At 45.9% G+C, this 27814-nt stretch overlaps 2 protein-coding genes across 8 annotated transcripts in view; both read left to right on the top strand.

Annotated features, from left to right (window-relative positions):
* Positions 1-20820, top strand: part of LOC142922591 (proline dehydrogenase 1, mitochondrial-like) — a 91805-nt gene extending 70985 nt beyond the window's left edge. For 4 of the 7 annotated variants that reach the window (XM_076063399.1, XM_076063401.1, XM_076063398.1 and 1 more), the window contains one exon: positions 2800-5823. In XM_076063399.1, coding sequence (XP_075919514.1) covers positions 2800-5436 — 2637 coding nt within the window. In that variant the 3' untranslated portion in view covers positions 5437-5823. The other 3 variants (XM_076063404.1, XM_076063402.1, XM_076063403.1) reach the window with 3 other exon arrangements.
* LOC142922590 (uncharacterized) lies at positions 20804-24792 on the top strand (the record flags this gene model as incomplete). Its single annotated transcript, XM_076063397.1, has 1 exon — positions 20804-24792. A coding segment is annotated over one exon (1023 nt), but the record flags the coding sequence as incomplete, so codon positions are not given.
* Positions 24793-27814: the final 3022 nt, after the last annotated feature.

Below are 27814 nucleotides of genomic sequence, written 5' to 3'. Positions count from 1 at the left end.
ACACACACCTCAACCTACACACACACACCTCAACATACACACACACACCTCAACATACACACACACACCTCAACATACACACACACCTCAACACACACACCTCAACACACACACCTCAACACACACACCTCAACCTACACACACACACCTCAACATACACACACACACCTCAACACACACACCTCAACACACACACCTCAACATACACACACACACACATCAACATACACACACACACCTCAACACACACACCTCAACACACACACCTCAACACACACACACACCTCAACCTACACACACACACCTCAACATACACACACACCTCAACACACACACCTCAACACACACACATCAACATACACACACACACCTCAACACGCACACACCTCAACATACACACACACACAACACACCTCAACATACACACACACACACAACACACACACACCTCAACACACACACACATCAACATACACACACACCTCAACATACACACACCTCCACACACACACACCTCAACACACACACACACACATCAACATACACACACACACATCAACACACACACACCTCAACATACACACACACCACAACACACACACACACCTCAACATACACACACACACATCAACACACACACACCTCAACATACACACACACAATTACCTCAACGGCCACCCACCATCTCAAGGTACCATCGTCATCACCGACATCACCAGCATCAAGCTGCTACTGTTGTTGCTGGAACTGGGTGTGATGAGGTGAGGTGTGGATGTGTTGATGGTGATGTTGATGATGTTGGTGATGGTGATGATGATAAGGGCATTGATGATGATGATGGTGATGATCATGGTGATGATGGTAATGGTTTTGATGGTAATGATGGTAATGATTGTGATGATGGTATTGATGGTGAAGATGATGATGATTGTGATGATGATGATGATATTTATGATGGTAGTAATGGTGATGATGGTAGTAATGGTGATGATGGTAGTAATGGTGATGATGGTAGTAATGATGATGATGATGTTGATGATGGTAGTAATGGTGATTATGGTAGTAATGATGATGATGTTGATGATGGTAGTAATGGTGATGATGGTAGTAATGATGATGATGATGTTGATGATGGTAGTAATGGTGATGATGGTAGTAATGATGATGATGTTGATGATGGTAGTAATGGTGATGATGGTAGTAATGATGATGATGATGTTGATGATGGTAGTAATGGTGATGATGGTGATGATGATGATGGTATTGATGATGGTAGTAATGGTGATGATGGTAGTAATGATGATGATGTTGATGATGGTAGTAATGGTGATGATGGTGATGATGATGATGGTATTGATGATGGTAGTAATGGTGATGATGGTAGTAATGATGATGATGATGTTGATGATGGTAGTAATGGTGATGATGGTGATGATGATGATGGTATTGATGATGGTAGTAATGGTGATGATGGTAGTAATGATGATGATGTTGATGATGGTAGTAATGGTGAAGATGGTGATGATGATGATGGTATTGATGATGGTAGTAATGGTGACGATGTTGTTGATGGTCCAGGGAGCGTATGACGAGCTCTTGAGTGGTGTTAGTGGTAGTAATGTTATTGATGTTAATAGTGATGATATTGGTAGTAATGGCGATGATGTTGATGATGGTGATGATGTTGATGATGATCGTAATGGTGATGATGGTATTGATGATGGTAGTAATGGTGATGATGGTAGTAATAGTGATGTTGGTGATGATGGTATTGGTGATGGTAGTAATAGTGATGATGGTGATGATGATGATGGTATTGATGATGGTAGAAATGGTGACGATGTTGTTGATGGTCCAGGGAGCGTATGACGAGCTCTTGGGTGGTGTTAGTGGTGGTAATGTTATTGATGTTAATAGTGATGATATTGGTAGTAATGTCGATGATGTTGATGATGGTGATGATGTTGATGATGATAGTAATGGTGATGATGGTATTGATGATGATAGTAATGGTGATGATGGTAGTAATAGTGATGTTGGTGATATTGATGATGGTAGTAATGGTGATGATGGTAGTAATAGTGATGTTGGTGATGATGATGGTATTGATGATGGTAGTAATGGTGATGATGGTAGTAATTGTGATGTTGGTGATGATGGTATTGGTGATGGTAGTAATAGTGATGATGGTGATGATGGTATTGATGATGGTAGTAATGGTGACGATGTTGTTGATGGTCCAGGGAGCGTATGACGAGCTCTTGAGTGGTGTTAGTGGTGGTAATGTTATTGATGTTAATAGTGATGATATTGGTAGTAATGGCGATGATGTTGATGATGGTAGTAATGTTGATGATGGTAGTGATGGTGATGATGGTAGTAATGTTGATGATGTTAGTAATGATGATGATGTTGATGATGTTAGTAATGGTGATGATGTTGATGATGGTAGTAATGGTGATTATGGTGGTAATGATGACGATGTTGTTGACGGTAGTAATGGTGATGATGTTGATGATGTTAGTAATGGTGATGATGTTGATGATGTTAGTAATGGTGATGATGTTGATGATGGTAGTGATGTTGATGATGGTAGTAATGACGATGGTGGTGATGTTAGTAATGGTGACGATGTTGTTGACGGTAGTAATGGTGATGATGTTAATGATGTTAGTAATGGTGATGATGATGATGGTAGTAATGGTGATTATGGTGGTAATGATGACGATGTTGTTGACGGTAGTAATGGTGACGATGTTGTTGACGGTAGTAATGGTGACGATCTTGAAGATGGTACAGGGAGCGTACGACGAGCTGAGTGTGGATGCAGAGTGTGTACGGAGGGAGGGGGTGGTGATGATGGTAGTAATGGTGATGATGTTGATGGTAGTAATGGTGATGATGATGTTGATGGTAGTAATGGTGATGATGATGTTGATGGTAGTAATGTTGATGATGGTAGTAATGATGACGTTGATGATGGTAGCAATGGTGATGATGGTAGTAATGGTGATGATGTTGATGATGGTAGCAATGATGACGATGTTGATGATGGTAGTAATGATGATGATGGTAGTAATGGTGATGATGTTGATGATGGTAGTAATGATGACGATGTTGATGATGGTAGTAATGGTGATGATGTTGATGATGGTAGTAATGATGATGGCAGTAATGGTGATTATGGTGGTAATGATGACGATGTTGTTGACGGTAGTAATGTTGATGATGGTAGTAATGATGATGTTGATGATGGTAGTAATGATGACGATGTTGATGGTAGTAATGATGATGATGGTAGTAATGGTGATGATGTTGATGATGGTAGTAATGATGATGGTAGTAATGGTGATGATGGTAGTAATGGTGATAATGGTAGTAATGATGATGATGATGTTGATATTGTTAGTAATGATGATGGTAGTAATGATGATGGTAGTAATGATGATGATGATGTTGATGATGGTAGTAATGTTGATGATGGTAGTAATGATGACGATGTTGATGATGGTAGTAATGGTGATGGTAGTAATGTTGATGATGGTAGTAATGATGACGATGTTGATGATGTTAGTAATGATGATGGTAGTAATGGTGATGATGGTAGTAATGATGATGGTAGTAATGATGATGATGATGTTGATGATGGTAGTAATGTTGATGGTAGTAATGTTAATGATGGTAGTAATGATGACGATGTTGATGATGGTAGTAATGGTGATGGTAGTAATGTTGATGATGGTGATGATGGTAGTGATGGTGATGATGGTAGTAATGATGACGATGTTGATGATGGTAGTAATGACGATGTTGATGATGGTAGTAATGGTGATGGTAGTAATGTTGATGATGGTAGTAATGGTGATGATGTTGATGATGTTAGTAATGATGATGTTAGTAATGATGATGGTAGTAATGGTGATGATGGTAGTAATGTTGATGATGGTAGTAATGATGACGTTGATGATGGTAGTAATGGTGATGATGTTGATGATGGTAGTAATGGTGATGATGTTGATGATGGTAGTAATGATGACGATGTTGATGATGGTAGTAATGATGATGATGGTAGTAATGGTGATGATGTTGATGATGGTAGTAATGATGACGATGTTGATGATGGTAGTAATGGTGATGATGTTGATGATGGTAGTAATGATGATGGCAGTAATGGTGATTATGGTAGTAATGATGACGATGTTGTTGACGGTAGTAATGTTGATGATGGTAGTAATGATGATGTTGATGATGGTAGTAATGATGACGATGTTGATGATGGTAGTAATGATGATGATGGTAGTAATGGTGATGATGTTGATGATGGTAGTAATGATGATGGTAGTAATGGTGATGATGATGTTGATGATGTTAGTAATGATGATGGTAGTAATGATGATGGTAGTAATGATGATGATGATGTTGATGATGTTAGTAATGATGATGGTAGTAATGATGATGGTAGTAATGGTGATGATGGTATTAATGGTGATGATGTTGATGATGGTAGTAATGGTGATGTTAGTAATGGTGATGATGGTAGTAATGGTGATGATGGTATTAATGGTGATGATGTTGATGATGGTAGTAATGGTGATGTTAGTAATGGTGATGATGGTAGTAATGGTGATGATGGTACTAATGGTGATGATGGTACTAATGATGATGATGGTAGTAATGGTGATGGTAGTAATGTTGATGATGGTAGTAATGACGATGGTGGTGATGGTTGTAATGATGATGATGGTAGTAATGATGATGGTAGTAATGTTGATGGTAGTAATGGTGATGATGATAGTAATGGTGATGATGGTAGTGATGAAGTTGATGGTAGTGATGATGATGACGGTAGTGATGATGTTGATGGTAGTAATGATGATGATGGTAGTAATGATGATGGTAGTAATGATGATGATGATGTTGATATTGTTAGTAATGATGATGGTAGTAATGATGATGATGGTAGTGATGGTGATGATGATGTTGATGGTTGTAATGGTGATGATGATGTTGATGGTAGTAATGTTGATGGTAGTAATGGTGATGATGGTAGTAATGTTGATGGTTGTAATGATGATGGTAGTAATGTTGATGATGTTAGTAATGGTGATGTTAGTAATGGTAATGGTGATGATGGTGATGGTTGTAATGATGATGTTAGTAATGGTGATGATGATGATGATGGTAGTAATGATGATGGTAGTAATGGTGATGATGATGATGATGTTAGTAATGATGATGGTAGTAATGATGATGATGGTGATGTTAGTAATGATGGTGATGATGGTAGTAATGATGATGATGATGTTGATGATGGTAGTAATGGTGATGTTAGTAATGATGATGTTAGTAATGATGATGATGTTGATGGTGATGGTACAGGGAGCGTACGACGAGCTGAGTGTGGATGCCGAGTGTGTACAGAGGGAGGGGTGGTGATGATGATAGTAATGGTGATGATGTTGATGGTAGTAATGGTGATGATGTTGATGATGGTAGTAATGGTGATGATGGTAGTAATGGTGATGATGGTAGTAATGGTGATGATGATGATGGTAGTAATGGTGATGATGTTGATGATGTTGATGATGTTAGTAATGATGATGATGATGATGGTAGTAATGGTGATGACGATGATGATGATGTTAGTAATGGTGATGACGATGATGATGATGTTAGTAATGGTGATGACGATGATGATGATGTTAGTAATGATGATGTTAGTAATGGTGATGATGATGGTGATGATGGTAGTAATGATGATGTTGATGTTAGTAATGGTGATGTTAGTAATGGTGATGTTAGTAATGGTGATGTTAGTAATGGTGATGTTGATGATGCAGGGAGCGTACGACGAGCTGAGTGTGGATGCAGAGTGTGCCCGGAGGGAGGGGTGGTGCCTGGGAGTGAAGTTGGTGCGTGGGGCCTACATGGAGCAGGAGCGCAAGCGGGCACAGCAGGTGGGGTATGAGGACCCCGTGAACAGCAGCTACACAGACACCACCACCATGTACCACCGGTGAGAGACAGTGGGGGTAGCTTACCCACTCATCCATTCACTCACCCACTCATCCACTCATCCACTCATCCATTCACTCACTCACTCACTCATCCACTCACTCACCCACTCATCCACTCAGTCATCCATTCACTCACCCACTCATCCACTCAGTCATCCATTCACTCACCCACTCACCCACTCACTCACCCACTCATCCACTCAGTCATCCATTCACTCACCCACTCATCCACTCAGTCATCCATTCACTCACCCACTCACCCACTCACTCACCCACTCATCCACTCATCCATTCACTCATCCACTCACTCACTCACCCACTCACCCACCCACTCATCCATTCACTCATCCATCCATCCACTCACTCACTCACCCACTCACTCACCCACTCATCCATCCACTCACTCACTCACTCACCCACTCATCCATCCACTCACTCACTCACCCACTCATCCATTCACTCACTCACTCACCCACTCACCTACTCACTCACCCACTCACTCACTCACCCACTCATCCATTCACTCACTCACTCACCCACTCACTCACTCACCCACTCACTCATCCATTCACTCACCCAAACGCTCACGCACTCACCCACTCATCCATCCACTCACTCACCCACTCACTCAATCACTCACCCACTCACTCATTCAATCACTCACCCAAACGCTCACGCACACACCTAAACATTCACCCACACACCCATCCACTCACCCACTCACTCATTCTCCCACTCGCCCCGTGAACACAGCTACGCAGACACCACCACCATGTACCACCGGTGAGAGACAGTGGGGGGGTTAGCTAACCCGCACACCCACTCACTCACCCACACACTCACCAACTCACCCACACACTCACCAACTCACCCACACACTCACCCACTCATCCATTCACTCACCAACTCACTCACTCACTCACCCACTCATCCATCCATTCACTCACCAACTCACCCACACACTCACCCACTCATCCATTCACTCACCAACTCACTCACTCACTCACCCACTCATCCATCCATTCACTCACCAACTCACTCACTCACGCACCCACTCATCCATTCACTCACTCACCCGCTCACTCACTCACCCATTCACACACCCAAACGCTCACCCACACACCCATCCACTCATTCACCCACTCACTCACCCACTCACCCATTCACTCACGCACCTGCTCACCTGCACACTTGCTCACCCACTTGTCCATTCACTCACCCAATTACTCACTTACTCGCTCAATCATCCATTCGCCCACCCACTCATCCACTCGCTCACTCACTCACTCATCCATTAACCCACTCACTCGCTGGTCCACTCACTCACTCAAGCACCCGCTCATCCACACCCTCACCCATTCACTCGCTCGCCCGCTCGCTTACCTACTCACCCATTCACTCACCCACTCACTCACCCACTCATCCATTAACCCACTCACTCGCTGGTCCACTCACTCGCTCACTCACGCACCCGCTCATCCACACCCTCACCCATTCACTCGCTCGCCCGCTCGCTTACCTACTCACCCACTCACTCACCCACTCACTCACCCACTCATTCATTGACTCACTCATCCACCCACTTACCGTGGGTCTCTGTGTGAGTCTCTCTGTGACCCTGTGACCTTGTGACCCTGGTCTCCATGACCTCCCCACGTGACCCACCCCCCAGGTGTCTGGACTTGATACTCCGTGACGTCGCTGCCGGAGGGAGGGGAGCCATCATGGTGGCTTCTCATAACGTGAACACCGTCAAGCACACGCTGAGCAGGTAGCAACAATAACAACAACAACACTACTATCACTACTATCACTATCACTACTGTCACTATCAGTAACATTACTATTACTACACGCTGAACAGGTAGCAACAATAACAACACTACTATCACTACTATCACTATTACTATCACTACTAACACTACTATCACTATCAGTAACATTACTATCACTACACGCTGAGCAGGTAGCAACAATAACAACAACAACACTAACACTACTATCACTAACACTATTACTATCACTACTAACACTACTATCACTATCACTACTATCACTATCAGTAACATTACTACACTACTATCAGTAACATTACTATTACTACACGCTGAGCAGGTAGCAAGAATAACAACAACACTACTAACACTATCAGTAACACTACTAACACTACTATTACTAACACTACTAACACTACTATCACTATCACTAACATTACTATCACTACACGCTGAGCAGGTAGCAACAATAACAACACTATCACTACTATCACTATCAGTAACATTACTATCACTACTATCACTATCAGTAACACTACTAACACTACTATCACTAACACTACTATCACTACACGCTGAGCAGGTAGCAACAATAACAACAACACTACTATCACTATCAGTAACATTACTACAATCACTACTAACACTACTATCACTATCAGTAACACTACTACTATCACTACTAACACTACTATCACTATCAGTAACATTACTATTACTACACGCTGAACAGGTAGCAACAATAACAACAACACTACTAACACTACTATCACTATCACTACTATCACTATCAGTAACATTACTATTACTACACGCTGAGCAGGTAGCAACAATAACAACAACACTATCACTACTATCACTACTACTAACACTACTACACTACTACTAACACTACTATCACTAACACTACTACTATCACTATCAGTAACATTACTACACTACTACTAACACTACTATCACTAACACTACTATCACTACACGCTGAACAGGTAGCAACAATAACAACAACACTATCACTACTATCACTAACACTACTATCACTATCAGTAACATTACTATTACTACACGCTGAGCAGGTAGCAACAATAACAACAACACTACTAACACTACTATCACTATCAGTAACATTACTATTACTACACGCTGAACAGGTAGCAACAATAACAACAACACTACTAACACTACTATCACTATCAGTAACATTACTATTACTACACGCTGAACAGGTAGCAACAATAACAACAACACTACTAACACTACTATCACTATCAGTAACATTACTATTACTACACGCTGAACAGGTAGCAACAATAACAACAACACTACTAACACTACTATCACTATCAGTAACATTACTATTACTACACGCTGAACAGGTAGCAACAATAACAACAACACTACTAACACTACTATCACTATCAGTAACATTACTACACTACTACTAACACTACTATCACTATCAGTAACACTACTACTATAACTACTAACACTACTATTACTATCAGTAACACTACTACACTACTACTAACACTACTATCACTATCAGTAACACTACTACTATCACTACTAACACTACTATCACTATCAGTATCACTACTACTACTACACGCTGAACAGGTAGCAACAATAACAACAACACTACTATCACTATCAGTAACACTACTATCACTACTAACACTACTATCACTATCAGTAACACTACTATCACTACTAACACTACTATCACTATCAGTAACACTACTACTATCACTACTAACACTACTATCACTATCAGTAACATTACTATCACGACACGCTGAACAGGTAGCAACAATAACAACAACACTATCACTACTATCACTATCAGTAACATTACTACACTACTACTAACACTACTATCACTAACACTACTATCACTACACGCTGAGCAGGTAGCAACAATAACAACAACACTACTATCACTATCAGTAACACTACTATTACTACTACTATCACTACTAACACTACTATCACTCTCAGTAACACTACTACTACTATCACTACACGCTGAGCAGGTAGCAACAATAACAACAACACTACTATCACTATCAGTAACACTACTACTATCACTACTAACACTACTATCACTACTAACACTACTATCACTATCAGTAACACTACTACACTACTATCACTAACACTACTATCACTACACGCTGAGCAGGTAGCAACAATAACAACAACACTACTATCACTATCAGTAACATTAACACACTACTATCACTACTATCACTATCAGTAACATTACTACACTACTACTAACACTACTATCACTAACACTACTATTACTATCACTACTTACACTACTACTACACGCTGAGCAGGTAGCAACAATAACAACAACACTACTATCACTATCAGTAACATCACTAACACTACTATCACTACACGCTGAACAGGTAGCAACAATAACAACACTATCACTACTATCACTATCAGTAACACTAACACTACTAACACTACTATCACTATCAGTAACACTACTACTATCACTACTAACACTACTATCACTATCAGTAACACTACTACACTACTACTAACACTACTATCACTATCAGTAACACTACTATCACTACTAACACTACTATCACTAACACTACTATCACTACACGCTGAGCAGGTAGCAACAATAACAACAACACTACTATCACTATCAGTAACATTAACACACTACTATCACTACTATCACTATCAGTAACATTACTACACTACTACTAACACTACTATCACTAACACTACTATTACTATCACTACTAACACTACTACTACACGCTGAGCAGGTAGCAACAATAACAACAACACTACTATCACTATCGGTAACATCACTAACACTACTATCACTACACGCTGAGCAGGTAGCAACAATAACAACAACACTAACACTACTATCACTATCAGTAACATTACTACACTACTATCACTAACACTACTATTACTATCACTACTAACACTACTACTACACGCTGAGCAGGTAGCAACAATAACAACACTATCACTACTCTCACTATCAGTAACATTACTACTACTACTAACACTACGACTAACACTAACACTACTACACTACTACTAACACTACTATTACTACACGCTGAGCAGGTAGCAACAATAACAACAACACTACTATCACTATCAGTAACACTACTATCACTACTATCACTAACACTACTATCACTACACGCTGAGCAGGTAGCAACAATAACAACACTATCACTACTATCACTATCAGTAACACTACTACACTACTACTAACACTACTATCACTAACACTACTATTACTATCACTACTAACACTACTACTACACGCTGAGCAGGTAGCAACAACAACAAAAACACTATCACTATCAGTAACACTACTACTATCACTACTAACACTACTATCACTACTAACACTACTATCACTACTAACACTACTATCACTACTAACACTACTATCACTACACGCTGAGCAGGTAGCAACAATAACAACAACACTACTATCACTATCAGTAACATTACTACAATCACTACTAACACTACTAACACTATCAGTAACACTACTATTACTACTACTAACACTACTATTACTAACACTACTATTACTATACGCTGAGCAGGTAGCAACAATAACAACACTACTACTACTATCACTATCAGTAACATTACTATCACTAACACTACTATCACTACTACTATTACTACTACTAACACTACTATTACTAACACTACTATTACTACACGCTGAGCAGGTAGCAACAATAACAACACTAACACTACTATCACTATCAGTAACATTATTATTACTACTACTAACACTACTATCACTACTACTAACACTACTATCACTAACACCACTATCACTACTACTAACACTACTACTACTAACACTACTACTACTACACGATGAGCAGGTAGCAACAATAACAACACTAACACTACTATCACTATCGGTAACATTACTATCACTACTATCACTATCACTACTACTATTACTACTACTAACACTAGTATTACTAACACTACTATTACTACACGCTGAGCAGGTAGCAACAATAACAACACTAACACTACTATCACTATCAGTAACATTATTATTACTACTACTAACACTACTATCACTACTACTAACACTACTATCACTAACACCACTATCACTACTACTAACACTACTACTACTAACACTACTACACGCTGAGCAGGTAGCAACAATAACAACACTAACACTACTATCACTATCGGTAACATTACTATTACTACTACTAACACTACTATCACTACACGCTGAACAGGTAGAAACAATAACAACACTAACACTAACACTACTAACACTATCAGTAACATTACTATTACCACTACTAACACTACTATTACTAACACTACTAACACTACTATCACTATCACTAACATTACTACTACTAACACTACTATTACTACACGCTGAGCAGGTAGCAACAATAACAACACTAACACTATCACTACTTCTAACACTACTATCACTACTACTAACACTACTACTACCACTACTATCACTATCACTACTACTATCACTACTATCACTATCACTACTATTACTACACGCTGAACAGGTAGAAACAGTAACAGCACTACTATCACTACTATCACTATCACTACTACTAACACTACTATCACTAACACTACTACTAACACGACTACTAACACTACCACTACTATCACTAACACTACTATCACTACTATCACTAACACTACTACTACTACACGCTGAACACGTAGCAACAATAACAACACTAACACTATCACTACTTCTAACACTACTATCACTATCACTACTAACACTACTACTACTACCACTACTATCACTAACAGTACTACTAACACTACTACTACTAACACCACTACTAGCACTATCACTACTACTAACACTACTACTAACACTACTACTAACACTACTATTACTACACGCTGAACAGGTAGCAACAATAACAACACTACCACTACTATCACTATCACTACTATTACTACTACTATCACTACTACTACTAACACTACTATTACTACACGCTGAACAGGTAGCAACAATAACAACACTACCACTACTATCACTATCACTACTAATACTACTATCACTAATAACACTACTACCACTACTAACACTACTATTACTACACGCTGAACAGGTAGCAACAATAACAACACTACTATCACTACTATCACTATCACTAACATTACTACTACTACTAACACTACTACTAACACTGCTACTACTACACGCTGAACAGGTAGCAACAATAACAACACTATCACTACTAACACTAACACTACTATTAACATTACTATCACTACACGCTGAACAGGTAGCAACAATAACAACACTACTATCACTAACATTACGAATACTACTATCACTAATAACACTACTACCACTACTAACACTACTACTACTACACGCTGAACAGGTAGCAACAATAACAACACTACTAACACTACTATCACTATCATTACTATTACTACTACTATCACTACTATCACTATCACTACTACTAACATTACTATCACTAACACTACTACTAACACTACCACTACTTTCACTAACACTACTATCACTATTACTACTAACACTACTACTACACGCTGAACAGTTAGCAACAATAACAACACTATCACTACTAACACTACTACTAACACTGCCACTACTATTTCTACAAGCTGAACAGGTAGCAACAATAACAACATCACTACTACTAACACTAACACTACTAACACTACTACTATTACTAACACTACTATTACTACACGCTGAACACGTAGCAACAATAACAACACTAACACTATCACTACTTCTAACACTACTATCACTATCACTACTACTAACACTACTACTACTACCACTACTATCACTAACAGTACTACTAACACTACTACTACTAACACTACTACTAACACCACTACTAGCACTATCACTACTACTAACACTACTACTAACACTACTACTAACACTACTATTACTACACGCTGAACAGGTAGCAACAATAACAACACTACCACTACTATCACTATCACTACTATTACTACTATCACTACTACTACTAACACTACTATAACTACACGCTGAACAGGTAGCAACAATAACAACACTACTATCACTACTACTAACACTACTATCACTATCACTACTACTAACACTACTACCACTACTAACACTACTACTAACACTACTATCACTATCACTACTACTAACACTACTACCACTACTAACACTACTACTACTAACACTACTACTAACACTAACAACACTACCACCACTACTGTCACTATCACCACTAACCCTACTATTATTACCAACACTAACAACACTAACACTACTATCACTACTGTTACTACTACTAACACCACTACCACTACTACCACCACTACTATCACTACTACTAACACTACTATTACTACTACTAACACCACTACCACTACTAACACCACTACTACTAACACTACCAACACTAACCACACTATCACCACTAATACTATTACTAACACTAACACCACTAACACTACTATTACTATTATTACTATTACTAACACTATCACTACGAACACTACCACTACTATCACTACTACTACTAACACCACTAACACTACTATTACTACTACCACTAACACTACTATTACTACTACTAACACTACCACTACTATCACTAACACTACCACTAATACTACTACTATCACAAACACTACCACTACTATTACTATCACTACTATAATTACTACCACTACTACCACTATCACTACCACCACTACTACCACTAACATTACCACCATTACTACCACTATCACAATTACTACCACTATCACTACCACCACTACTACCACTATCACCACCACCACTACTACCACTAACACTACTACTACCACTATCGCTACCGCCACTACTACCACTATCACCACCACCACTACTACCACTATCACTACCACTCACTACCACTCACTACTACCACTATCACTACCACTATCATCACTACCACTCACTACTACCACTATCACTACCACTATCATCACTATCACTACCACTCACTACTACCACTATCACTACCACTCACTACTATCACTACCACTATCATCACTATCACTACCACTCACTACTACCACTATCACTACCACTATCATCACTATCACTACCACTCACTACTACCACTATCACTACCACTATCACTACTATCACTATCACTCCCACCACCACTACTATCACTACCACTCACTACTACCACTATCATTACTATCACTACCACCACTACTACCACTGTCACTACCACCATTACTACCACTATCACTACCACTCACTACTATCACTATCACTACCACTATCATCACTATCACTACCACTCACTACTACCACTATCACTACCACTACTACTACCACTATCACTACCACTATCATCACTATCACTACCACACACTACTACCACTATCACTACCACTACTATCACTATCACTACCACTCACTACTACCACTATCACTACCACTATCATCACTATCACTACCACCACTATCACCACCACCACCACTATCACCACCATCACTACTCTCACTATCACTGCCACCACTACTACTACCACCACTACTACCACTATCACTACCACCACCACCACTATCACTACCACTCACTACTACCACTATCACTACCACTATCATCACTATCACTACCACCACTATCACCACCACTCCCACCGCTACTCTCACTCCCACCACTGCTCTAGCAATGAGAACGCCGTGAAGCACATTCTGCGCCTGGTAGCATAGCCACAACCACCACCACCACCACCACAACAACCGCACAACCACCACCACAACTACAACCACCAGGGTGGTTGTAGTTGTGGTGGTTGTAGTCGTGGTGGTGGTTGTAGTTGTGATAGAACTCCACCCCTGCCCCCCCCCCTCCCCTTGTGCCCCCCAGGATGGCTGAGCTGCAGATCGCTCCGTCAGGAGGCCGCGTTTACTTTGGGCAGCTCCTGGGGATGTGTGACCACATCACCTTCGCCCTGGGTACACGCACACACGTACACACACACGTACACACACGTACACACACACACACGTACACACAGGTACACGCACACACATACACACACGTACACACGTACACACACGTACGCACACACACACGTACACATACACACACACATACACACGTATACAGACGTACACACGCACACATGTACACACACACACGTACACACACACGTATACACACACACGTACACGTACACACAGGTACACACACACACGTACACGCACACGTACACGTACACACACGTACACACACACACACGTACACGCACACACACACACATGTACACACACATACACACACACACACGTACACGTACACACAGGTACACACACACACAGGTACACACACGTACACACACACACGTACACACACACACACGTACACGCACACACACACACACGTACACACACATACACACACACACACGTACACACAGGTACACACACGTACACACACACACGTACACACACACGTATACACACGTACACACGCACACACGTACACACACACGTACACACACGTATACACACACACGTACACGTACACACAGGTACACACACACACATACACACACACACGTACACACACACGTACACACACATACAAACACACGTACACACACATACACACACACACGTACACACACACGTACACACACACGTACACACACACACGTACACGCACACACGTACACGCACACACACACATACACACACGTACGCACACACACACGTACACATACACACGTATACACACGTACACACACGCACACACGCATACACACATACACATGTACACACGTACACACACGTATACACACGTACACACGCACACTTACACATACACACGTACACACACGTATACACGTACACACGTACACACACGTATACACACATACACACACGTACACATACACACGCACACACGTACACACGTACACAAACACGTACACATACGTACACACACGTACACACACGTACACACACGTACACACACGTACACGTACACACACGTATACACGTACACACGTAGACATGCACACGTATACACGTACACACACGTACACACACGTATACACACATACACGTACACACACGTACACACACACGTACACACACGTACACACACACGTACACACACACGTACACACCCATACACACACATACACACACGTACACACAGGTACACACACACGTATACACACGTATACACGTACACACACGTACACACGTACACACACGTATACACACGTACACACACGTATACACACGTACACATACACACGTACGCACACACACACACGTATACACGTACACGCATGAACGCACACACGTACACACACGTACACACGTACACACATACACATGTACACACACGCACACAAACACGTACACACCTATGAAGGCCGGTAACGGCACACGAGGGGGGTGGGTGGCCAGCACCACCCCCGGCCGCCTTTGTCTCCCCGGTGGCGATGTTTACTACACACCGCTACACCAGGTACTCATTTTTAGCCTGAGCCGACCTAGGGGAGGCCCAGGACCGATTCAGATAATCGTCACTGATGTTGGCCGTGAGCGGGAATCGAACCCGGGTCACCAGGTTCGTAGCGCAGCGTAGCGCTAACCACTACACCACCGCTCCCCATACACACACACACGTACACACGTACGCACGTACACACACGGCTGTCCAGTGTACGTGTGTGTACCTGTATACAGGTGAGGCAGGCTACCTGGTATACACGTTATGTGTGTCTACTTGTATGTGTACAGGTGAGATGGGCTACCCGGTGTACAAGTACGTGTGTGTGTGTGTGTTTACCTGTGTGTGTGTGTGTCTTCACCTATGTGTGTCTACCTGTGTGTGTGTGTCTACCTGTGTGTGTGTGTCTACCTGTATGTGTCTTCACCTATGTGTGTCTACCTGTGTATGTGTATGTGTGTCTACCTGTGTGTGTGTGTCTACCTGTGTGTGTGTCTACCTGTATGTGTCTTCACCTATGTGTGTCTACCTGTGTGTGTGTGTACCTGTGTGTGTACCTGTGTGTGTACACGTGTGTGTGTCTACCTGTGTGTGTGTCTTCACCTATGTGTGTCTACCTGTGTATGTGTGTGTGTCTACCTGTGTGTGTCTTCACCTGTGTGTGTGTCTACCTGTGTGTGTCTCTACCTGTGTGTGTGTGTGTCTACCTGTGTGTGTGTGTGTCTGTACCTGTGTGTCTGTACCTGTGTGTGTGTCTGTACCTGTGTGTGTGTACCTGTGTGTGTGTACCTGTGTGTGTACCTGTGTCTACCTGTGTGTACCTGTGTGTACCTGTGTGTGTGTGTGTACCTGTGTGTGTGTGTCTGTGTGTGTGTGTGTGTGTACCTGTGTGTGTGTACCTGGGTCTACCTGTATGTGTGTACCTGTGTGTGTGTGTACCTGTGTGTGTGTGTACCTGTGTGTGTACCTGGGTCTACCTGTGTGTGTGTACCTGTGTGTGTGTGTGTACCTGTGTGTGTGTGTGTACCTGTGTGTGTGTGTGTACCTGTGTGTGTGTACCTGTGTGTGACTACCTTTGTGGGGAGCGATAGTGTAGCGGTTAGCGCGCTGCGCTATGAACCTGGCGACCCGGGTTCGATTCCCGCTCACGGCCAACACCAGTGACGATTATCTGAACCGGTCCCGGGCCTCCCCTAGGTCGACTCAGCCTCAAATGAGTACCTGGTGCAGTGTGTAAACATCGCCACTAGGGAGACAAAGGCGGTCGGGCGTGGTGCTGGCCACCCACCCCCTCGTGTACCGTTTCGGCCTTCATAGGTGCTCGCTAACAGCACTTGCCCCTACAGTCTGTTACAGGCTATATGGGGGATCTTTATCTTTGTGTGTGTACCTGTGTGTGTGTGTGTACCTGTGTGTGTGTGTGTACCTGTGTGTGTGTACCTGTGTGTGTGTACCTGTGTGTGACTACCTGTGTGTGTGTGTACAGGTGAGGCGGGCTACCCCGTGTACAAGTACGTGCCGTACGGCCCCGTCCGCGAGGTGCTGCCCTACCTGTGTGTGTGTCTACCTGTGTGTGTGTGTACCTGTGTGTGTGTGTGTGTGTACCTGTGTGTGTGTGTGTGTACCTGTGTGTGTGTCTACCTGTGTGTACCTGTGTGTGTGTCTACCTGTGTGTACCTGTGTGTACCTGTGTGTGTGTGTGTGTACCTGTGTGTGTACCTGTGTGTGTGTGTGTGTACAGGTGAGGCGGGCTACCCCGTGTACAAGTACGTGCCGTACGGCCCCGTCCGCGAGGTGCTGCCCTACCTGTGTGTGTACCTGTGTGTGTGTGTGTGTACCTGTGTGTCTACCTGTGTGTGTGTGTGTGTCTACCTGTGTGTGTCTACCTGTGTGTGTGTGTGTACCTGTGTGTGTGTGTACCTGTGTGTGTGTGTCTACCTGTGTGTGTGTGTGTACCTGTGTGTGTCTACCTGTGTGTGTACCTGTGTGTGTCTACCTGTGTGTGTGTACAGGTGAGGCGGGCTACCCCGTGTACAAGTACGTGCCGTACGGCCCCGTCCGCGAGGTGCTGCCCTACCTGTGTGTGTGTACCTGTGTGTGTGTACCTGTGTGTGTGTGTGTACCTGTGTGTGTGTCTACCTGTGTGTACCTGTGTGTGTGTCTACCTGTGTGTACCTGTGTGTGTGTCTACCTGTGTGTGTGTGTGTGTGTACCTGTGTGTGTGTGTGTGTCTACCTGTGTGTGTGTACCTGTGTGTGTGTACCTGTGTCTACCTGTGTGTGTGTACAGGTGAGGCGGGCTACCCCGTGTACAAGTACGTGCCGTACGGCCCCGTCCGCGAGGTGCTGCCCTACCTGTGTGTGTGTACCTGTGTGTGTGTGTACCTGTATGTGTCTACCTGTGTGTCTACCTGTGTGTGTACCTGTGTGTGTGTACCTGTGTGTGTGTGTCTACCTGTGTGTGTGTCTACCTGTGTGTGTCTACCTGTGTGTGACTACCTGTGTGTGTGTACAGGTGAGGCGGGCTACCCCGTGTACAAGTACGTGCCGTACGGCCCCGTCCGCGAGGTGCTGCCCTACCTGTGTGTGTGTCTACCTGTGTGTGTACCTGGGTTTACCTGTGTGTGTGTGTACCTGTGTGTGTGTGTACCTGTGTGTGTGTGTACCTGTGTGTATGTGTGTCTACCTGTGTGTGTGTGTACAGGTGAGGCGGGCTACCCCGTGTACAAGTACGTGCCGTACGGCCCCGTCCGCGAGGTGCTGCCCTACCTGTGTGTGTGTCTACCTGTGTGTCTACCTGTGTGTCTACCTGTGTGTGTACCTGTGTGTGTGTGTGTGTACCTGTGTGTCTACCTGTGTGTGTGTGTGTGTGTACAGGTGAGGCGGGCTACCCCGTGTACAAGTACGTGCCGTACGGCCCCGTCCGCGAGGTGCTGCCCTACCTGTGTGTGTGTACCTGTGTGTGTGTACCTGTGTGTGTGTGTGTACCTGTGTGTGTGTCTACCTGTGTGTACCTGTGTGTGTGTCTACCTGTGTGTACCTGTGTGTGTGTCTACCTGTGTGTGTGTGTGTGTGTACCTGTGTGTGTGTGTGTGTCTACCTGTGTGTGTGTACCTGTGTGTGTACCTGTGTGTACCTGTGTGTGTGTACAGGTGAGGCGGGCTACCCCGTGTACAAGTACGTGCCGTACGGCCCCGTCCGCGAGGTGCTGCCCTACCTGTCGCGCCGGGCCCAGGAGAACCGCTCGGTGCTCCGGGGAGGCGGCGGAGCCTCGCTCGAGCGCTCGCTCGTGGCCCGGGAGCTGCGCCGGCGGCTCCTGGCTCCCCTCCACGGCCTCCTGGGGTCGGGCCAGACCCACGGCAACGCCCAGCACGCGCAGCAGTGAGGGGTGGCTGCTGAGGAGGAGGAGGAGGTGGTGGTGGTGGTGGTGGTGGTGGTGAGGAGGTGGTGGTGGTGGTGGAGGAGAGGGGCGGATTGTAACGCAGTGAAGTGGCCCAGGTAGGGCCCCAGGCAGGCCCCGGGCAGACCCTACACAGGCCCCTACACAGCCCCTACACAGGCCCCTACACAGCCCCTACACAGGCCCCTACACAGGCCCTACACAGGCCCCTACACAGGCCCCTACACAGCCCCTACACAGGCCCCTACACAGGCCCTACACAGACCATACACAGGCCCTACAGGCCCCTACACAGGCCCTACACAGGCCCCTACACAGACCCCTACACAGGCCCCTACACAGGCCCCTACAGGCCCCTACACAGGCCCTACACAGGCCCCTACACAGACCCCTACACAGGCCCCTACACAGGCCCTGCACAGGCCCCTACACAGACCCCTACACAGGCCCCTACACAGGCCCCTACACAGACCCCTACACAGACCCTACACAGGCCCCTACACAGGCCCCTACACAGGCCCTACACAGGCCCCTACAGGCCCCTACACAGGCCCTACACAGGCCCCTACACAGGCCCCTGCACAGGCCCTACAGGCCCTACAGGCCCCTACACAGGCCCCTACACAGGCCCCTACACAGGCCCCTAAACAGGCCCTACACAGGCCCTACACAGGCCCCTACACAGGCCCCTACACAGGCCCCTACACAGGCCCCTACACAGGCCCTACACAGACCCCTACACAGGCCCCTACACAGGCCCTACACAGACCCCTACACAGACCCCTACACAGACCCCTACACAGGCCCTACACAGGGCCCTACACAGGGCCCTACACAGGCCCTACACGCCCCTACACAGGCCCCTACACAGACCCCTACACAGACCCCTACACAGACCCCTACACAGGCCCCTACACAGGCCCCTACACAGGCCCCTACACAGGCCCTGCACAGACCCCTACACAGGCCCTACACAGCCCCTACACAGGCCCTACAGGCCCCTACACAGGCCCCAGGCAGGCCCCAGGCAGGCCCCAGGCAGGCCCCGGACACGAGGTCGCCGCTTAAGGACGGTGACGAGGTTTTGCGGCGCTGCAAGTTGCTTTGTTAAATTCACGGAGTTGAAGAGTGACCAGAGGGCTGCAAGGGGCAAGTAGCAGCAGCAGCAGCAGCAGCCCCTCTGAAGGCTACCGCCACCGTGGCCACACAGAGAGAGAGGGGGTGGGTGGCCACCACCACCACCACCACGCCCGGCCGCCTTTGTCTCCCCCCAGTGGCGATGTTTACTACTGCTGCTACACACCGCTACACCAGCTACTCATTCGAGGCCGAGTCGACCGAGGCGAGGCTCAAGACCAGTGGGAATGTATCGCCGCTTACCGGTAGCGCTGGAGGCCGTGGGTTCGGAATCGAACCCTGGCTCGTAGGTTTCATGCTCTGGAACACACACACACACACTGGAACACACACACACACACACTGGAACACACACACACACACTGGAACACACACACACACACACTGGAACACACACACACACACACTGGAACACACACACACACACTGGAACACACACACACACACTGGAACACACACACACACTGGAACACACACACACACTGGAACGCACACACACACTGGAACACACACACACACACTGGAACACACACACACACACTGGAACACACACACACACACTGGAACACACAGACAAACACACACTGGAACACACACACACACACACTGGAACGCACACACACACTGGAACGCACACACACACTGGAACACACACACACACACACACTGGAACACACACATACACACTGGAACACACACACACACTGGAACACACACACACACTGGAACGCACACACACACACACACTGGAACACACACACACACTGGAACGCACACACACACTGGAACACACACACACACTGGAACACACATACACACACTGGAACGCACACACACACACACACACTGGAACACACACATACACACTGGAACACACACACACACTGGAACACACACACACACTGGAACGCACACACACACACACACTGGAACACACACACACACTGGAACGCACACACACACTGGAACACACACACACACTGGAACACACATACACACACTGGAACGCACACACACACACACACACACTGGAACACACACACACACTGGAACGCACACACACACACACTGGAACGCACACACACACTGGAACACACATACACACTGGAACACACAGACAAACACACACTGGAACACACACACACACACACACTGGAACGCACACACACACTGGAACGCACACACACACTGGAACACACACACACACACACACTGGAACACACACACACACACACTGGAACGCACACACACACTGGAACACACACACACACACTGGAACACACACACACACACTGGAACGCACACACACACACTGGAACACACACACACACTGGAACGCACACACACACTGGAACGCACACACACACACACACTGGAACACACACACACACACTGGAACACACACACACACACTGGAACACACACACACACTGGAACACACACACACACACTGGAACACACACACACACACACTGGAACACACACACACACACACACTGGAACACACACACACACTGGAACGCACACACACACACACACTGGAACACACACACACACTGGAACACACACACACACACACTGGAACACACACACACACTGGAACACACACACACACACACTGGAACACACACACACACTGGAACACACACACACACTGGAACGCACACCACAAACACAACAACAACAACAACCGCCATTCGCCACTAAGCGGCGGCGACGTCACCACGACGCTTGTGCCAGGCTAGGTGCGCGTTGAGGCCACCGCGTGAAGCGTCGAACGCCCGCCGGCAGGAGGTCACGGGGGCAGACCCAGCAGGTGCCACGGGTCGACTGACCGAGATGACTGAGATGACTGGCTGATGCACCACCTGTGCTTCCTACTGTGCCAACCTGCTGTGCTTTAGCCACCCGGCTCGTTGTTGTGAGAACGTTGATCCTCTGCCCCCCCCCCTCCCTCCTGCATCATCCTTCACAGCTTCCACGATCGCTAGTTCACCCTTCCTCCCCTCCACTCTCCCCCCTCCATCATCATCATCATCATCCTCCATCATCATCCTCAGCTACCATTCTCCATCATCATCCTCCTCAGCTACCATCCTCCATCATCATCCTCAGCTACAACACTCCATCATCATCCTCAGCTACCACACTCCATCATCCTCAGCTACCATTCTCCATCATCATCATCCTCCATCATCATCCTCCATCATCATCATCATCCTCAGCTACCATGCTCCATCATCATCATCCTCAGCTACCACCCTCCATCATCATCATCCACAGCTACCACCCTCCATCATCATCATCCTCAGCTACCACCCTCCATCATCATCATCCTCAGCTACCATTCTCCATTATCATCATCCTCAGCTACCACCCTCCATCATCATCATCCTCAGCTACTATTCATCATCATCATCATCCTCAGCTACTATTCATCATCATCATCATCCTCAGCTACCACCCTCCATCATCATCATCAGCTACCACCCTCCATCATCATCAGCTACCATCCTCCATCATCATCATCCTCAGCTACCACCCTCCATCATCATCATCCTCAGCTACCACCCTCCATCATCATCATCAGCTACCACCCTCCATCATCATCAGCTACCATCCTCCATCATCATCATCCTCAGCTACCACCCTCCATCATCATCATCAGCTACCACCCTCCATCATCATCAGCTACCATCCTCCATCATCATCATCCTCAGCTACCACCCTCCATCATCATCATCCTCAGCTACCATTCTCCATCATCATCATCCTCAGCTACCACCCTCCTCCATCATCATCATCCTCAGCTACCATTCTCCATCATCATCCTCAGCTACCACCCTTCCTCGCGATCCACCTCGTCCCCCTCCCACGCCCTCTCAAGGACTTTGTGAACGCCACCAAATCGCCGATTCCCAATAAAGAAACTTTGTGCAACACGAGGCGTCCCCTCTACTCTGCTGGCGCAGTTTCGCTGTGTCAGTGTTGAGTCTGTGGTGGTGCAGTGTTGAGTCTATGGTGCAGTGTTGAGTCTATGGTGCAGTGTTGAGTCTATGGTGCAGTGTTGAGTCTATGGTGCAGTGTTGAGTCTGTGGTGCAGTGTTGAGTCTATGGTGCAGTGTTGAGTCTATGGTGCAGTGTTGAGTCTGTGGTGCAGTGTTGAGTCTGTGGTGCAGTGTTGAGTCTGTGGTGGTGCAGTGTTGAGTCTGTGGTGGTGCAGTGTTGAGTCTGTGGTGCCGTGTTGAGTCTGTGGTGCAGTGTTGAGTCTATGGTGGTGCAGTGTTGAGTCTATGGTGCAGTGTTGAGTCTATGGTGGTGCAGTGTTGAGTCTATGGTAGTGCAGTGTTGAGTCTATGGTGGTGCAGTGTTGAGTCTATGGTGGTGCAGTGTTGAGTCTGTGGTGCAGTGTTGAGTCTGTGGTGGTGCAGTGTTGAGTCTATGGTGCAGTGTTGAGTCTATGGTGCAGTGCTGAGTCTGTGGTGCAGTGCTGAGTCTGTGGTGCAGTGTTGAGTCTATGGTGGTGCAGTGTTGAGTCTGTGGTGGTGCAGTGTAGAGTCTATGGTGCAGTGTTGAGTCTATGGTGCAGTGCTGAGTCTATGGGCAGTGTTGAGTCTATGGGCAGTGTTGAGTCTGTGGTGGTGCAATGTTGAGTCTGTGGTGCAGTGTTGAGTCTGTGGTGCAGTGCTGAGTCTGTGGTGCAGTGCTGAGTCTGTGGTGCAGTGTTGAGTCTATGGTGCAGTGTTGAGTCTATGGTGCAGTGCTGAGTCTATGGTGCAGTGTTGAGTCTGTGGTGGTGCAGTGTTGAGTCTATGGTGCAGTGTTGAGTCTATGGTGCAGTGCTGAGTCTGTGGTGCAGTGTTGAGTCTATGGTGGTGCAGTGTTGAGTCTGTGGTGGTGCAGTGTTGAGTCTGTGGTGGTGCAGTGTTGAGTCTATGGTGGTGCAGTGTTGAGTCTATGGTGGTGCAGTGTTGAGTCTATGGTGGTGCAGTGTTGAGTCTATGGTGCAGTGCTGAGTCTATGGTGCAGTGTTGAGTCTATGGTGCAGTGCTGAGTCTATGGTGCAGTGTTGAGTCTGTGGTGGTGCAGTGTTGAGTCTATGGTGCAGTGTTGAGTCTATGGTGCAGTGTTGAGTCTGTGGTGGTGCAGTGTTGAGTCTATGGTGGTGCAGTGTTGAGTCTGTGGTGGTGCAGTGTTGAGTCTGTGGTGGTGCAGTGTTGAGTCTATGGTGGTGCAGTGTTGAGTCTATGGTGGTGCAGTGTTGAGTCTATGGTGGTGCAGTGTTGAGTCTATGGTGGTGCAGTGTTGAGTCTATGGTGGTGCAGTGTTGAGTCTATGGTGGTGCAGTGTTGAGTCTGTGGTGGTGCAGTGTTGAGTCTATGGTGCAGTGTTGAGTCTATGGTGCAGTGTTGAGTCTATGGTGCAGTGTTGAGTCTATGGGCAGTGTTGAGTCTATGGTGCAGTGCTGAGTCTATTGTGCAGTGTTGAGTCTGTGGTGGTGCAGTGTTGAGTCTATGGTGCAGTGTTGAGTCTATGGGCAGTGCTGAGTCTATGGTGCAGTGTTTAGTCTGGTGGTGCAGTGTTGAGTCTATGGTGCAGTGTTGAGTCTATGGTGCAGTGTTGAGTCTGTGGTGCAGTGTTGAGTCTGTGGTGGTGCAGTGTTGAGTCTGTGGTGGTGCAGTGCTGAGTCTGGTGGTGGTGCAGTGTTGAGTCTATGGTGCAGTGTTGAGTCTGTGGTGGTGCAGTGTTGAGTCTATGGTGCAGTGTTGAGTCTATGGTGCAGTGCTGAGTCTATGGTGCAGTGTTGAGTCTGTGGTGGTGCAGTGTTGAGTCTATGGTGCAGTGTTGAGTCTGTGGTGCAGTGTTGAGTCTGTGGTGGTGCAGTGTTGAGTCTATGGTGCAGTGTTGAGTCTATGGTGCAGTCTTGAGTCTATGGTGCAGTCTTGAGTCTATGGTGCAGTCTTGAGTCTATGGTGCAGTGTTGAGTCTGTGGTGGTGCAGTGTTGAGTCTGTGGTGGTGCAGTGTTGAGTCTATGGTGCAGTCTTGAGTCTATGGTGCAGTGTTGAGTCTATGGTGCAGTGTTGAGTCTGTGGTGGTGCAGTGTTGAGTCTATGGTGCAGTGTTGAGTCTGTGGTGCAGTGTTGAGTCTATGGGCAGTGTTGAGTCTATGGTGCAGTGTTGAGTCTATGGTGCAGTGTTGAGTCTATGGTGCAGTGTTGAGTCTATGGGCAGTGTTGAGTCTATGGTGCAGTGTTGAGTCTATGGTGGTGCAGTGCTGAGTCTATGGTGGTGCAGTGCTGAGTCTGTGGTGCAGTGCTGAGTCTGTGGTGGTGCAGTGTTGAGTCTATGGTGCAGTGTTGAGTCTATGGGCAGTGCTGAGTCTATGGTGCAGTGTTGAGTCTGTGGTGGTGCAGTGTTGAGTCTGTGGTGCAGTGTTGAGTCTGTGGTGCAGTGTTGAGTCTATGGACCAGTGTTGAGTCTTTGGTGAAACGTGAGTCTATGGTGCAGTGTTGAGTCTGTGGTGGTGCAGTGTTGAGTCTGTGGTGTGCAGTGTTGAGTCTATGGTGCAGTGCTGAGTCTATGGTGCAGTGTTGAGTCTGTGGTGCAGTGTTGAGTCTGTGGTGCAGTGCTGAGTCTATGGTGCAGTGTTGAGTCTATGGTGCAGTGTGAGTCTATGGTGCAGTGTTGAGTCTGTGGTGGTGCAGTGTTGAGTCTATGGGCAGTGTTGAGTCTATGGTGCAGTGTTGAGTCTATGGTGCAGTGTTGAGTCTATGGTGCAGTGTTGAGTCTATGGGCAGTGTTGAGTCTGTGGTGCAGTGCTGAGTCTGTGGTGCAGTGTTGAGTCTGTGGTGCAGTGTTGAGTCTGTGGTGGTGCAGTGTTGAGTCTGTGGTGGTGCAGTGTTGAGTCTATGGTGCAGTGTTGCGGCTATGGTGCAGTGTTGAGTCTATGGTGCAGGCTGA

This window comes from Petromyzon marinus, unplaced genomic scaffold (assembly GCF_048934315.1).
Source record: "Petromyzon marinus isolate PM22_M1 ecotype Great Lakes invasive population unplaced genomic scaffold, UKy_Petmar_22M1.pri1.0 PM_Scaffold_112, whole genome shotgun sequence".
Taxonomy (NCBI): domain Eukaryota; kingdom Metazoa; phylum Chordata; class Hyperoartia; order Petromyzontiformes; family Petromyzontidae; genus Petromyzon; species Petromyzon marinus.
Note: the sequence above shows the minus strand (reverse complement) of the source record. Positions and strands in the feature narration are given on the sequence as shown.